This window comes from Girardinichthys multiradiatus, chromosome 4 (genome assembly GCF_021462225.1).
Source record: "Girardinichthys multiradiatus isolate DD_20200921_A chromosome 4, DD_fGirMul_XY1, whole genome shotgun sequence".
Taxonomy (NCBI): Eukaryota; Metazoa; Chordata; class Actinopteri; order Cyprinodontiformes; family Goodeidae; genus Girardinichthys; species Girardinichthys multiradiatus.
This window is the reverse complement of record NC_061797.1, coordinates 38,557,116-38,572,145: the sequence shown is the minus strand read 5'-3', so window position 1 is coordinate 38,572,145 and position 15,030 is coordinate 38,557,116. Positions and strand designations below refer to the sequence as shown.

The window sequence follows — 15,030 nt, the reverse complement described above, 5'->3', positions numbered from 1 at the left end:
TAGTGTCGCTCATCTTTGTCTTGAAAGTGCCTTCTTTTGAATCTTCCTCAAACTCTAAATAGGTTGTCCTTAAAAATCCCCTCAAGACTGGTTATCCTTGTTACTTGTGCAACTTTTTTTTTTACCACACTTTATTCTTCCATTTATCTTCAATAAAAAGCACAGATTCAGCAAAACATTCAGCTTCTTTAGCAATGACCTTTTGTAACTTACCTTTCTTGTTGAGGGTGTCAGTGCATGCCCGCTGGACAACTGTTAAGTCAGCATTCTTCCCTATGGTTGTGTAGACATACCATTTCTATTTTACTTTCTGTGAAACTGAATTTTGTGTTTTCAGTAACTGCAAACCATAATCATCAAACTCAAAATATATTCTAATTTATTGGAATGCACCTATATATGAACTTTACAGTAACATAAATGGTCTTGATAATTTATTGTAATGAAGTGGTGTGGAAGAGGACCTAAATACAGGCTGTCTAAAGAGTCTGCATGGCAGGAGGTCCTGGCAAGGGCAATGTCTGATTTGGTAAAACCAATCCAAGGTTTAAAGCTATGAGGAGGACCTTTAGGAGAAGAAAGAAAATCAGAGAGCAAACCAGGATCAAGTGTGCAGAGTTATCCCACCTCTTTGGACCTTGGATGTAATACAGTGATACAGATTATAAAAAAGCAAACCAGAAAACCAACACAGAACCATAACACACCAACATGAAGAAAACAAGGAGATGACATAAAACCCCAAAACAAATCAAAAACCTACAAGCTAACACAATTATCCATATACCATGGCTCTAAATCCTTTGTAGTATTTATAACAAGTCGTTCAGCTAGTCAGGTTCAGTATGTTTTAATTAAACAGATTCAAAGCAAAGTTTTAGTTTCCTCCTATGGTTTTCTTCACAAAAGCTTTTGTTTCTCTCTGGTTGGAAAGAAAACGAAAGGCGAAACAAAAGCGAGATTGTGTTTCCAGGCAGGAAAGTTTGAAGTTCTTTGTTTGGAAGCGAGGTTCCGGGTGCAGCACACTGTTTAGCTCGGTGACCCTGTGACTGTCTTCTGAGGAATTGTGTGAGCAGCCCTGCAGAACTGTGCTCCAGGGCCGGCTTTCATCTTAGCGGTAACCTGTGGACTTTGGAACTCAGGGCGATGGAATTGCAGCTTTGTCAGTACACTACTAATTAGAAAATTCCTAACCTCGAGCAAGATGTTTTAATTATGTGTTGTGTCAACGAGTTTGCAGATTTAATCCACCGTTGATACACACTCAAGTGTGCAAACTGTGTCGCACATTGTAGTAGATTAAGTGGAATGAAGCAGGGGCTTTCTTTTTTTCTTCATCCTTTCCTTTCCCGTGCAACTTTACGCCTCTTCTGAACCCCTCTTCGTTAACAGACATCATATACTTAATGTGAAATTAGACATGGAGTTAATGTGTTTACCTGGTCTGATTTGCCTTAGTTTGGTGGAGGCTAAATAATGTGACAGCATTGTGCTGGGTGTGAGCTCTCCGTTGCAGTGAGTCAGTGTGAGGGAAGGCAGGAAGGGGTTAAATAGAAATTGAGCGGGGATGCTGGGGGCAGCAGTGCTGCAGAACATAGCAGTGTTCGTGCGAAGGCAAGTCATTTCCCGAAACACTGCAGACACATGGCCTGCGGCGCTCTGAAACCTTTGGAGACCAAAATGGCTTGCAGGAGTTAGAAGTAATAAGGTGTTTTTTTGCCTTCTTTCTCCTTGACTGAAATTCTGCACGGTTGCTATGCATTGCCATGGAGCTGTGTAGCTGTTTTTATGGTTTATGTGGGTATTAAGATACTCTACAACTGGCCATTTTTGAGATTTGTTGTTGTTTAGTTGTGAAGCAAATGGAAGTTGTTTGTTTTGAGAGTAATTCTCCCATTTCTTTTCCCTTTGCAATGATCAGAAAGCCAGACCTCACTCTTGTTCCTCTTCTATTTCCCTCTGTTTGCCCTTTATTTGTTTTTGCTTTCCATCACAAAAAGACAAATTAGCGCGAGCATTGTTTGAGAGAAGAAAAAACAGATGTAGCAAATGTGCTTCTCTTGCTTCCATTTTTGAGAGAGCAGTAAAAAACAGCACTAATATCCTAAGGCTTTTTGACAGAAAAACCCCATTTGTAAGGAACGAAGAACACCTGTGTCAGTGCTGGGACACATAGCCTTGGTATTGGAAGTTTTATAACTTTGTGGTTATTAGAGGTGGGCCTGATTCGATTTAGTGTCAGCATTGGGCCAGAGACTAACACGATTCTTGGAATGGATATCACGGTTATACCGCTGTTCCATCCACCGATCCAAAATCCATGGTCATGTGTTGTTGCAGGTCATATTTTGAGTCATTTTATTTTGGAAGTTCAATCTTACAACCAAAAATATTGTTGGACACTTGAATTAAGTATACATAGTAGTTTCATTCATTGTATATAAAGGCATTATTTGAATATTTTAAGGTACAGAGAGCGCTCTGCTGGTTAGCATCAGCTTCTTCTGAGATATTTTACTGTTGAAAATGGGAAAATACAATGATGTTGGTTTGGTGCAAACATTACGTTTAGGTCGGTGACTCCTGTTGGATTGTTAGAGTAATAAAGTCTGAGAAAACTCAGCAACAGCTACATTGAGATTCAGCATCACAATGAGACTCAATGAAACATAAGGAAGTTGCTTTATTTTATTCCTTTTGACTTTGAAGCTCTATCGACCGAGGAGCAATCAGGATATGGAAATACTGACAGCCTGTTGGTAGACTTTGACACAGAGTAGGAATACTTACAATCAAGAAATTACATGGAGAGACCACTGTTATAGTTAGCGATGCTAACAGCATTGTTAGCACTGTTAAAAACAGTTGTTGAAACATGTTTTTAACTTTGTTTCTTTCTGTTTTACTTCTCCTCACCTCTCACATACATGTCTGTTCTGTTCACAAATACCTGGCAGTAAAGCCTCTTAAATCACACTGCTATGAAATGATTTGTTAATGGCTGTGGTGCCCTTTTCACTCCATTTTATAACATTTTACATCAAGGCTTATTATGTAATTTTTTGTGTTCTAAATGAAAATATAATTCATGATACAATGCTTTGAGACAGTATTTGCCACCATACAGATTTTCTTGTTTTTGCTTTTTTTTTTTCTCAAATTTAAATGTTTCATCAACCACATTTTAACATCAAAGACAACCTTAGGAAATTCAAACAGATTTAAAAAGATGATTTCATTTATGAAGGAAACAAACTGCACAAAGCAACTTGGCCCTATGTGAAAAAGTAATAGCCCTTTCATGTTAAATCATAAGTTAACTGTGATTAATTAATTTTTTGAAAAGCCGCATCTAATTTTACTAGTCTCGCCCAGGCCTGATGTGTAGAATCAATAAATTGCTTAAATAGAACCTGTTTGACAACATGAAGTGGGTAAAAAAAGATCTTACAAAGCAACTCATCATGTCCCAATGTAAAGAAATTTTAATAAACTAATTCACTGGCATTTATTGGTTAGCAAAGCAATATTTCACAGCACTGAATGTTCACATAATGCAGCTTTCTATCTGATATGCTTAGTTTATACAACACCGGGACCAAAAACAACATTGAATGTAAAAAGTTGTGGATCGCAAAACATCGGTATCGGCAGATTTCTGAATTGAGATATGAAGGGAACCCACAAATCCTGGATCAAAGCATCTCTAGTGGTTATCAAAAGAGTGAACCAAAACCTTTTTCATCCTTTCCCTGGTTTTGTTAATCTTGGCCGCCTTGTGCGCTTCAAAGAGGGGTTCTGGCATATAATCTGCGTATGTGCATCTGTGAATTATTATTCTAATTCTTTATACGTTTATTAGAGCTGAATAAACTCCACATCAAATACATCACTCGGGCAATGTCAGGAGGCCCGGGGCAAATCAGCCGACATCTGTTAACTCTTTCAAAATGGCCTCATCCAGCATGTCTGTGGGCGTAGAGGAGCGAGGAAAAAGGGAGAGGCGAGAGAGCCGGAGAGAGAGAGGAGAGCAGAAGTCTCTGTTGCTGATTAATGGCAGCCGTAGGAGAGTCGTTTTTAGGCCGAGAATGGGGATGAAGCGGGGCTGCACTCCCACGGCTGGGCTATACACTGTAAACACAGCGAAGGGGACAAGGCGGCGTTCCTCGACTGAAATGCAGCATGCAGGAGAACATGTGGGAAAGCTTTGCTTCCTGGCACATTCTCAGTCAACCAGGGAGTCGGTAAATGAGTCACTCAGTCAGGCTGTTAGCCAGTCATTCAAACAGCCACTTCTTCTGATAAAATAGTCAGTCAGCAAATCTGTCTTTCAGTCAGACAGCTCACATGCTGGTTGTCAGTTGCACAGGTTTGCAAGAGGAGGCAACGTTAAAGGCAATGTTTGTTGATGACTGGGCATCCAGGACGAACAAGGAACAAAATACCAAATTATCTGCTGGTATTAATGTCTTACAAACTTTTTATTAAGCAAACCACCTGGTTCGACTATTATCTCACCTCTTTGTTTAGCTCGTCAACAGTCTGTCTCTTTGTGCTATATCTGTCCACCTGCCTGAAGCTGAGAAAACAGAGTTTAAACGGGTTTTTCACTATCAAAGTAATAAGAACAATAGAGTAACGTTGCATCATAAACCGCTTATCTGTTTTCTCAAACAGACTTCAGCTGCAGACGTGAATGCTGAGCAATGGTTTCTCCCAGCGTTTTAGTTAACGCAGTATGTTGGCCGGTGTGTTGTCAGACACTGGCACAAACAGCGAGCGCACACACTTTCTCACCACACAGCCTCTATCTGTAACTCCTGCTGCGAGGAGGGGAATGCTGAGGCAGCAGGTTGGACCGCGCCGGGGCCGAGCAGCTCTGTGTGCCTGGCAAAGTGGGCCATTAACCCACCGCCCTGAGGTGTGACCTGGGCCAAATCCAATATTGGCTTCAGCATCAAGGCACAGGTGCCACTCAGGGTTCAAAGCCACAGCTCAGCAAGAAGCCATACTTCTTCTGCGGCCCTACCCCACCACCCCTTTTCGATTGTCTACAATAAAGACGTGAGAGTAAATTTAGACACATGCAAGTACAGCTGCTGCCAATGCGCTGCTGAAACAAGTGTAGGTAAAAACATTGCAAATAAACTGAATTAATTTAAACATTTTCAAGGTTGAATGCAGTTGGTTAATGATCCTCAGATAATATGAAATGGGATTTTGCTTATAAATTTGGTTATAAAGCTTTAACCTACCAACACCAATATTAGCTGATTCATATGCCTTATAACAGCCTTTAAATATTATCTATATTAGGAGCAGATGAGACTTTGTATTGTGACAGAGTAGTCACTGTAAAATCTAATTTAAAACCAAAAAAATGACATTTTAAATTAGTTTGAGCACCCAATATTAAAGCTGTTAGTGCAGCTAGCATTACAAAAACAGTGTATATTCTTGAGCATCTCGATTCCTTACCTTAACTCTGAGATTTCTATTTTTATAAAAGACAGAGGTTGAAAGCTCTTAAGGAAAGCAGGTGCAACTTTGTTGTACTTTGTTCAGCCTTCCTGTTATCTGCTGAAGTCTCGCTCTCTTGCACCATGAATGAACTGCAGATATTTGTCGGCTTGACATTGAAAATTCAGCCCGCAGCCTGATAGTGCTAAGTATGGTGCATTAATTGGCAGGGAAGAAATCTGATTTTTCAGTTTTGAATGGGCAACTAATTAGTCCTGACGGTTCAGTGTAAGCCCATTTGATTCCAGTCAACAGTTGATTTCTAGGTGCATGTCTAATAAATTAATCTGCACCTTTTTAAAAGTTCAACATACCACACTATGGAGTTGTTGGAATATTTGTAAATCTTGTGCAAAATGTCCAGAAGATTTTACTACACTGTGCATTTGTTCTGATTTTGATGAAAGACTGTCAGAACACACATACATTTTTTTGTGCAGGGATAAAATAGTGTTGAGAAAATGTCTGATATATTGGTATTCGGTATGGGCCAGTTAAACATAAAAATTCCCCCCTCGCTGCTCCTACGGTTTTATGTCCTGTTAATGAGATGCCAGAGAAAGTGTTGGAGTGACCAGAGTTTTTCTCGCTATGTGAGGCATAGAGTAATGAAGCACTGTTGGACTTATGTTGGCCTTTTCAGTTCTAACTTTTGCATAAATACCGTAGAAACCATAGAAAAACTGTAGGCCCACGCCTAATTGTTACAAATATTATGCATGCCAACTGAATACTGCTGAGGACTAAAAGTGTTTATGAGACCTTAATACAAACAGGCTTTAAGACCTCTTCTCTCCTTAGGTTCACTCAGTTTTTTTTCTCCATGTCCCCTAATGTGAACAAGTCAAACGTCTGAAGAGATGTATTGAAGTATCCCTGCACATTCTGTACGACGGATATGTCATATGACATAATGCCTTGCAGCAGCCATCACAGATAAAATGACAGATGCTGTTTTTTGCCTCATGGATCTTTCTCGGCGAAGCTGATTTTCAGACTTTCCTTTTTGCTCTGCCCTGCTGTCTCGGTGTCTCAGCTCTCCGGCTTATTCTGTTCTTTTTGCCTTTACATTTCATCCATCGTGAACTTACAAAGGCTGCCTGCTTTGTTCTCTACCGGATTTCAAACACGGTTGGTGTGTAATTGCTGGCGACAAGGAGAGTGTGGTTGTTGATGTCTCACTTTCCTCTTTAACTGACACTCAGCCATCTGCTTTGTTTAGCTTCGATGTTTGCGCTCTACCTCCTCCACATTTTTCTCCATAGATACACCAGGCCAACTCCAGAAAAGTCATGATTTGACAGAACTAGAGGGTGATAATGTTGTGTTGTGAGAATTCCTGGATAAGCCTTAACCTTTTTGTCTGTGTTTCACTAAAGGCTGCCCTTTCCCCTGAGGGAAATGTGGCATTCTGGGAGCTGCAGTGCACTACCTACCATCGCCCACTTCAGTGGAAGCACAGACTGGCTGCCTGTGGCTACTCCTGCACATCTGTCCAGGTGGATGGATGGCTTTGATTGGTAAAAATCCCTGACCCTGTCGTCAGGCTGACTCTTGAGTGGCAGTAATTGGCATGGCAGTAGGCAGGCCCATCTTTCACTTGTGGTCAGTCATGATTGACCTGATTAGGCCTGGGTAGGTCCCCAGAGTGAGGGGGTCTGGTGTGCCCCGAAGCACCGATGAGCTGGCTGTACACATGTGCCCCTCAACCAGCAGCAGAAGATGATACATGTTGCTAAAGTAAGTTGGCAGCAACAGTGGCCTGACTAGCTTCACTTGTCATGTCGAATCCAGGGGTCAGAGAGTTTACCGAGGGGAAATCTGAGACATCATAGAGTGTGCGCAAAGCCAAGCGTATGAGCGGGCGGGTGCTGGAGGGTTTTGGTTTGGTTCCTGTGAATTCAAACCTTTCATATGTTTGCAATTAAAGCTGGTGTGTATAGTGTGTTTACAGAGTGCTGCAATCAATGTAGTTGGGAGAGGGTGTTCCTGACTGAAACGTCTGTCTTACTTCTCTCCACTGGGGTTCATGTAGGCACTTGCTGGACTTGTCCAAATAGAAATTTGTCTCTTTTTCTGTATCAGCTGCTTGCACACTCACGTTTTTAAATCACTCATATATTTTATGGCTCAATTTTTTAAATGAAATGTATTTAAGGAAAAAGTAAATAAGTTAATTTCCATCTCTCCTAGACATGGAAATTGACTGAGCTTTTACTGTAACTAATTATATGTGCTCTCTTTCAGACTCTAACCTTGAAAACTGGCTCAGAGTTTATCTGTTCTTTCTTTTTAGGTGAGACGACTAAAGGAGCTACATCCATTAACATTTACATTTCCTTCCCATAGAAAGTACTCCTGGATCAGTGCTTCTGTGTTCTCTTTGTGTCTCTGGTCTGTTCTCTCAAACCCCAGTCGGTCGTGGCAGATGGCCGCTCACACTGAGCCTGGTTCTGCTGGAGGTTTCTTCCTGTTAAAAGGGAGTTTTTCCTCTCCACTGTTGCTACATGCATGCTCAGTATGAGGGATTGCTGCAAAGTCAACGCCAGTGACTGTCCACTGTCTCTACATGCTCATCCGGGAGGAGTGAATGCTGCAAGTCACTGACTGGATGCAATCTGCTGGGTTTCCTTAGACAGAAAATCTTTTTATCCAATTTGAATAAATAACTGAATCTAACTGAATTGTTCAATGGTTAGGATTAATTGGAATGTATGTACCTGACTGTTGTGAAGTGTCTTGAGACATGTGTTGTGAATTGGCGCTATATAAATAAAACTGAATTGAATTGAATTAAATTACATGAAAAGTTAAATTTAGAGCGAAAAATAATATGATTATCAATGGTTAATGCTGACAAGCAGCAGTGGTGTTTCTGCTGGACTTTCCAGAATTTCTGCGTGTGAATTTCTTGTGACGTATGAAATGTCTTTACCAGAATAAGCGTTGTTCTTGTTCTCTCAAGTAAATTAGCTATTTTTTTTGCTCTTGCAGAGTTTTTACGGGCCTTAAAACTCTCTCGATGTTTATATAAACAGTGTATTGAAAGTCGTTATTGTTGCATATAATGCAATACTACATTTCTATGTGTTTTTAATTAATCATTTATTGTTATCTGTGTTTGTATTAGTTATTCTGAACCATTTTTTATAACCAGTAACTTTCTGACTAATGAGTACAGTGATTGGTCAGCTTGTTAAGGTAACCCAGAAAATGAGTGTATGCCACAGCAGACATTTAGTCTGAGAACCAAGCTTTTGTCAAAACAAAATCAGCTGAATTTATTTGAATAACCATGTGATCAAAAGGTTTCTTGTATATACTTTTTTCCAACTACTCTACAGTTTGCCTTTGATCTTTTTTATGCCAACTGCTTTTTTGTTCAAAGCAAAAATACTGATGTATCACCCAGAGAATCAATCTTTCTTTCTTTCTTTCTTTCTTTCTTTCTTTCTTTCTTTCTTTCTTTCTTTCTTTCTTTCTTTCTTTCTTTCTTTCTTTCTTTCTTTCTTTCTTTCTTTCTTTCTTTCTTTCTTTCTTTCTTTCTTTCTTTCTTTCTTTCTTTCTTTCTTTCTTTCTTTCTTTCTTTCTTTCTTTCTTTCTTTCTTTCTTTCTTCTTTCTTTCTTTCTTTCTTTCTTTCTTTCTTTCTTTCTTTCTTTCTTTCTTTCTTTCTTTCTTTCTTTCTTTCTTTCTTTCTTTCTTTCTTTCTTTCTTTCTTTCTTTCTTTCTTTCTTTCTTTCTTTCTTTCTTTCTTTCTTTCTTTCTTTCTTTCTTTCTTTCTTTCTTTCTTATTTTATGTTTTAAAATGAAGGTAAATGATTGAGAGCTTTGATTTTCAGCTGGATTTGGAAACGTATGGAGTTGTTACATGACAAATATGTAGGAACCCTGTACAAGGAGTTTGGAATCTCAGCTCGGATCAGACCTCTGTCTGCAGCTTTGTTTATTTGGATTGGAGATCTTTTCATATTCCAGGCAGCATAAAGAGCCAGCAACAAACGTTTTTAACTATGGCTTTGGTTTCCGAGGTTATTGAGATCATTTTGTAAATGTTTTTCTCATCCTTTGTTTGAAAAAAAGGTTTCAGTGTGCACCTGAATATCTGGAGGTTATGACACCATCTATTTGATCTTATTCATGCTCTGCAAGAGAGGATTATTTTTTTCTAATTGGAGGTGTATACTTGCTCAGACACCACAGCATCCCTTACTCTTGATACTGTCAATGTGTTTGCCATTCAACAACGATTATCTCATATCGTCAATTGGAAACACTACTACCACTTCCTTCCAAACACTTTTACGGTATGTTTCCCCACAAAAAGCTATTCCTTTAACTGCTGCATAGAAACAAAGACCTTCTCAAAAATAGGAATGAATTTCTTGGAAAATATGCTTTGAAATACCCAAAATTCAAGGGCTAGGGCTTGAAATGAGAATGGTTCAGAATAAAATTGGAATCCATCTTTTGACAACGACTGCTTTATTCAGTGGTGCATCCTGGGAACTTTAGCTGGAGACTGGTTGCCTCTTTATAAAATGGCTTACACAATGTTTCAGAATGTGCAGACAAACACCAGGGACAAAACTACAATCACCAGTTAATATGAAACATAAAGGGATGATAACAAGAAACACACACTGTTATCAGTACATAATACCAATGATCTGATCTTAAATAAGTTCAACAAAAAATGTAATCTGATCTTAAGTGTACAAAAGCACAACATTTATTCCATACAACTACATATTCATTATTTATTAAACAAAAACAAAGCCTAATTGGAAATCCTGTGCATTAAAAAAAACTTACAAAAAGCTTGGAGAACCACAATAAGCAGCAATAACTCGTCACTGTCATTTTGTGAATGACCTGTCTGTCTCATCATTGTGGAGTTGTGGCTGACCCTTCTTTACAACGTTGCTTCAGTTCTTTGCTGTTTTTGTGTTGAAAGTTCTCTAAAGGTCCCAGCACAACCTTTCAGCCTGGCTGATATCTGGACTTTGACTAGACCACTGAAACTCATTGATTCATTTCTTTTTCAGCCAAGCTGTTACAGATGTGCTGCTTCGTTTAAGATTGTTTTTCTTTTGATGACAGATTTAGCTGTCAGACAGATTCAAGAGAGCTCATGGTCAACTCTAAGACCGCAACATGCTAAACAAGACCCCAACCCTTCACCTCCATGCATGACAGTTGGTGTGAAATGTTTGTGCTGATATGCCTTTTTGGAAACTTCACATTTTGCCCAAACATCTTCACTGTCTTCTCATCTGCTTAGGAGACGTTCTAGAGGTCTTAGATTTGTTGCAGTTTCACTGAGCTCAGCGTGGTCTGACAGTGAGGTGAATTTACTGGGATTTCCACAGCTGGAAAGAATGACAGCTGTGCTCAGTGTTTTTAACAGATATTCACATACACTCTGTAGTCACATAATTACCAGATGCTAATGTTTTTGGCTTCTGATCACAACATCTGAGTTAAATGCTGCTGCCACTGTGAATGTATTTTAAGTTACAACTCAATCCCACTACTTCCTTCTGTGGCATCATGGAAAGATCAAAAGAAATCAGCGAAGATATCGGGAACAGAATCCACAAGTCTGGTTGTGGTGCAACGTTCATCTGTTCAAGCAATTATACATAACTCTGTAGCTCCTCCAAAGATACCATGGGCCTATCAGCTGCTTCTGATGCTCCTCTTGCCTGGCCTGTCAGATTAGACAGCCATGTCTTTGTATGTTTGCTGTTGGAATCGAAGCCTCCTTTAAACTTTTTAACTACTTTATCCTTTAACTCTCCGTTGTGTTCCTTGATCTTCATGATGTTGTTTGTTACAACAGCTGAGATGAAATTACACACACGTGTACCTAACTTTCTACTAAGGTGGCCTCTGAAGGTAACTGGTTGCAATGGATTTTATTTCAGGGTATCCGATTAGAGGACGTGGAATACATATACATGCCACACTTTTCAGATTTTCTTAAGTTTATTTACTAAACCATCTATGATCTTCTATCGTCTTCCTTCCATCTGACAGCTATGCGCCCCTTTGTGTTGTTCTATTATATAAGATTCCAATACAATACCTTAAAGTTTGAAAAATAGGTCAAGGGGTATAAATATGTCTGCAAGACGCTGTACATCCTTCTTCTCATCTGAAAACTTCCTGTCTCTAGGTTTCCGGCAGCACGACAGGCTCCCCAGCGTGCGCCTCCGCCCCATCCACCTCATCTCGCCAGTACACTCGGCAGCGCATCACCCGCGTCAACCTCAGGGACTTAATATTCTACATGGAGCAAGAAAGAGAGACCGCCCACTCCCTCCTCCTTTACCGTGCACTGCTCAAGTAGCCTCTGCTCTGCTCAGCACCCACCTCAACCTCCTCCTCCTCCTCCTTAGCCACGTGCCTTCAGATCAGGTCTAATGTTTCAGCTCTATGTCTCTATATGTACTGTAGTGATGTTCGACCCTTGCTTTTAATACACAGAGGCATAGAAAAAAAGCTAAATGTTGTTCCTTGTGCTCTCTGTTTAGCTTCACAGTGTGTAGTTAGATCATTCAATTTAAAGGCCATGTCATGTACTTTGTATTGGATTTGTTGGAGGAAAGATGTCCAGATCCCAAACCTATTCCATGTGTTCTGGGTTGATTTTTATTCGTTCACACTAGCATCAAAAGCTTCAGAAAACCACATATAAGTAAGATTTACATTGACTCAGATGGTTTGTTTGGTTAGATTTTACGCAACATATTTGTTGAACGCAGTTCAATCAATGTACTCTATCTGAGCTCAGAAGTTGAGACTTTATACACCAGACAACAGATTCCAAAAACAGATTCATCTTAATAAATCAGAATGTGTTTGAACAGTTATTAAATTTCTGTAACTTAATTTAAAAAGTGAATACACACAGAGTGATATACAGTATGTGAAACATTTGTTTCTGTCAATTTTGACAATTTTCACTTACAGCGAAAGAAACCCAAAAATTCAGTTTTTCTGATAATTAGAATATGGAATAATAACGAAAAAAAAATTATTTTTTCAATACAGAAATATTGACATTTTGAAATGCAGTTCCCTACAGTATGTCTCAGCACTTTGTCTGGGCTCCTTTTGCTTGAGTTACTTCATCAATCCAGCATGGCATGGAGGAAATCAGCCAGTGGCAACGCTAAGGAACACCAGATGACTTTAATAACAACCTTCAGCTCATCTGCATTGTTGGGTTGGGTGTGTCTCCTCTTCCTCTCAGCAATACTCCATAGATTCTGTGTGGGGTTTAAGTTTGGCAAGATTGCTGGCCAGTCAAGCACAGTGATACCATGATCATCAAACCATATATTGGTTCTTCTGGCAGTGTGGGCAAACTCTTGAATGGGCTTTGCTTCACAACCCACTCAAAGCTGTAGTTACACCTCCACCTGTTTCTTGTGCACCTTTTTTACTGCATTTTTTTCCTTCCACTAAGCTTTCCATTGATATGCTTGGATACAGCACTCTGGGAACAACCGGCTTCTGTACCAGTGACTTTTTGTGGTTTAGCCTCCTTGTGAAGGTTGTCAAATACTGTCTGCTGCACAATTGTCAAGTCCGTCATTCTGGCCATGATTGGGTCGGCCATAATATTTTATTAGTTCTATGTAATATTTTAATTCTTTGAGAAAATTAAATTTGGGTTTTCATTAACTGTAAGCCTTAATCATCAAAATGAACTGAAATACACATTTGAACAACATTCATGTGTGTATAGTAAATCAATATAATATATGAGCTGAATTGAATAAGCAAAAAAAAAATAAACTTTTGGAAGTTATTAAGATGCACCTGTAATATCACTCTGTTATATTTCCTTGCTGTATGTGTAAATAGTTCTTTTTGAATTATTTTACAGCATGTATATTTTTTAACACAAGTAAACTTTGTAAGAAAAGGAAATTATTCCTGTGTGAATATTACATAAAAGCTGATGTTTTGTAAAAGGACGTGCTTTCAGAGATTCAGATTTAGACTGTTTATCCTGTAGAGTATTGGTACATGACAGGCCCCCTTGTTCCCCATCCTGCTGCAGGTATCTGCAAAGGTCTCAACATCGTTGACTGAGTCAGTATTTTATTATAATGTGATGTAAGCAGAGGGGAAAAAGACATTCCTTCACCATTTGCTCCAAACCTCCTGTCTGTACATCACCTGATGTTCATAGGACATAATTAGCTGATCTGCCCCCCTTCACCGTAGCTTTCACAATGACTGAATGGTGAAAGTAGCCCGTTCGTTATGGTGCGCTGCACTTGTATTTTTCGTAATTGTCACCCAAATGAGTAACAGCTGTAAAATAAAGTGAAGTGAAGTGAAGTGGAAAAAATAGAAGGAAACAGTTTTATGATTCCAGATTAATTTTTCTTTTTCTTTGCTTTTACTCATTGGACTGATCATTGTGACAGAAAATGTTTTACATGTCATTTAAAATTCTTGTCTTTTTTATTTTTATTCTTTAACAATCCTTATTGTATTATGTAATATTGTCCAATATGTTTTTTATATATTTAACTAGAATTCTTGGCCTCTATGCAGCTTTTCTTGCCAGACTAAAAGTGTATTTAATTATGGGGGGGGGGTTGAAGCAATTGTTGTGCATCATAAACTTAAGCAGCACTTTTTTAAATCTATTTTACCCGACAACTGAAAGTTGTTCCTGTATGATATCAAATAGTGAGCACTATTGCCAGTTTCTGTCAGTTTTCATCATAAATATGTTTTTTGGGGGGGGGGGGGAGTGTTTGCTTTTATGTTCAACACAAACATTTAAAGTCCAAAATATTTTAGAAACAAGCACAACAGTACCAATTTGTGGTTGGTTCAGTTACATTTTTATTCAGTGATTTTTATTGTTTCTGGTGGCTTCAAAGGAGGACATTTCTACTACTACTACTACTACTACTACTACTACTACTACAACTACTACTACAGCTTTTTAGCCAAAATGAGAAGACAATAATTCAGATGTTAACAGCTGTTGGAAATAGCATTACATTGCGAGGATGATTTGTAAATATTGTTTACAAAACTGTGTTTATTAGAACCACGTTATTTTTGGTAAACTCTTGTACATATCTGGAAAATTTCCTGTTTGTGTGAGAAAAACAAAACTTTCGTATTCGTACTTATTTTGTAAAGGAATAAATAAGCTGTTTACTAAACTGAGCGATCTTGACTTTGTCTAATGCTTCTTCACATTAAAAGCAGGAGTGTGAGCCGAAATGTGAGGTTTGTATAAATGTGTGCAGCTCAAGTGTTAGCTGGGCCCTTTGTTCTTTTATTTGGTTTGATTTTATTTATTTATTTATTTTAGGGCTCCAGATGTTTTCCAGCTCTTTTCCTGTGCAGTCATGCTATTGTTTTGTGTCATTTTGGTGAAAAAACTAAACCATTTCTTGAAATCTTGCCACCTAAACAACTGAATAGTTTGCTCCTCAGTCTGTTTATCATGATCAGCACTGGTTATG

At 38.8% G+C, this 15,030-nt stretch overlaps 1 protein-coding gene across 6 annotated transcripts in view; it reads left to right on the top strand.

The window, feature by feature from the left end:
* The window catches only part of LOC124867476 (transcription initiation factor TFIID subunit 4-like), a 119,071-nt gene extending 104,342 nt beyond the window's left edge, over positions 1–14,729 (top strand). For 5 of the 6 annotated variants that reach the window (XM_047363939.1, XM_047363938.1, XM_047363935.1 and 2 more), the window contains one exon: positions 11,700–14,729. In XM_047363939.1, the coding sequence (XP_047219895.1) occupies positions 11,700–11,873 (174 nt within the window). In that variant the 3' untranslated portion in view covers positions 11,874–14,729. Of the gene's footprint in view, positions 1–6,899; positions 7,041–11,699 lie in introns of all 6 variants that reach the window. The other variant, XM_047363937.1, reaches the window with a different exon arrangement.
* Positions 14,730–15,030: the final 301 nt, after the last annotated feature.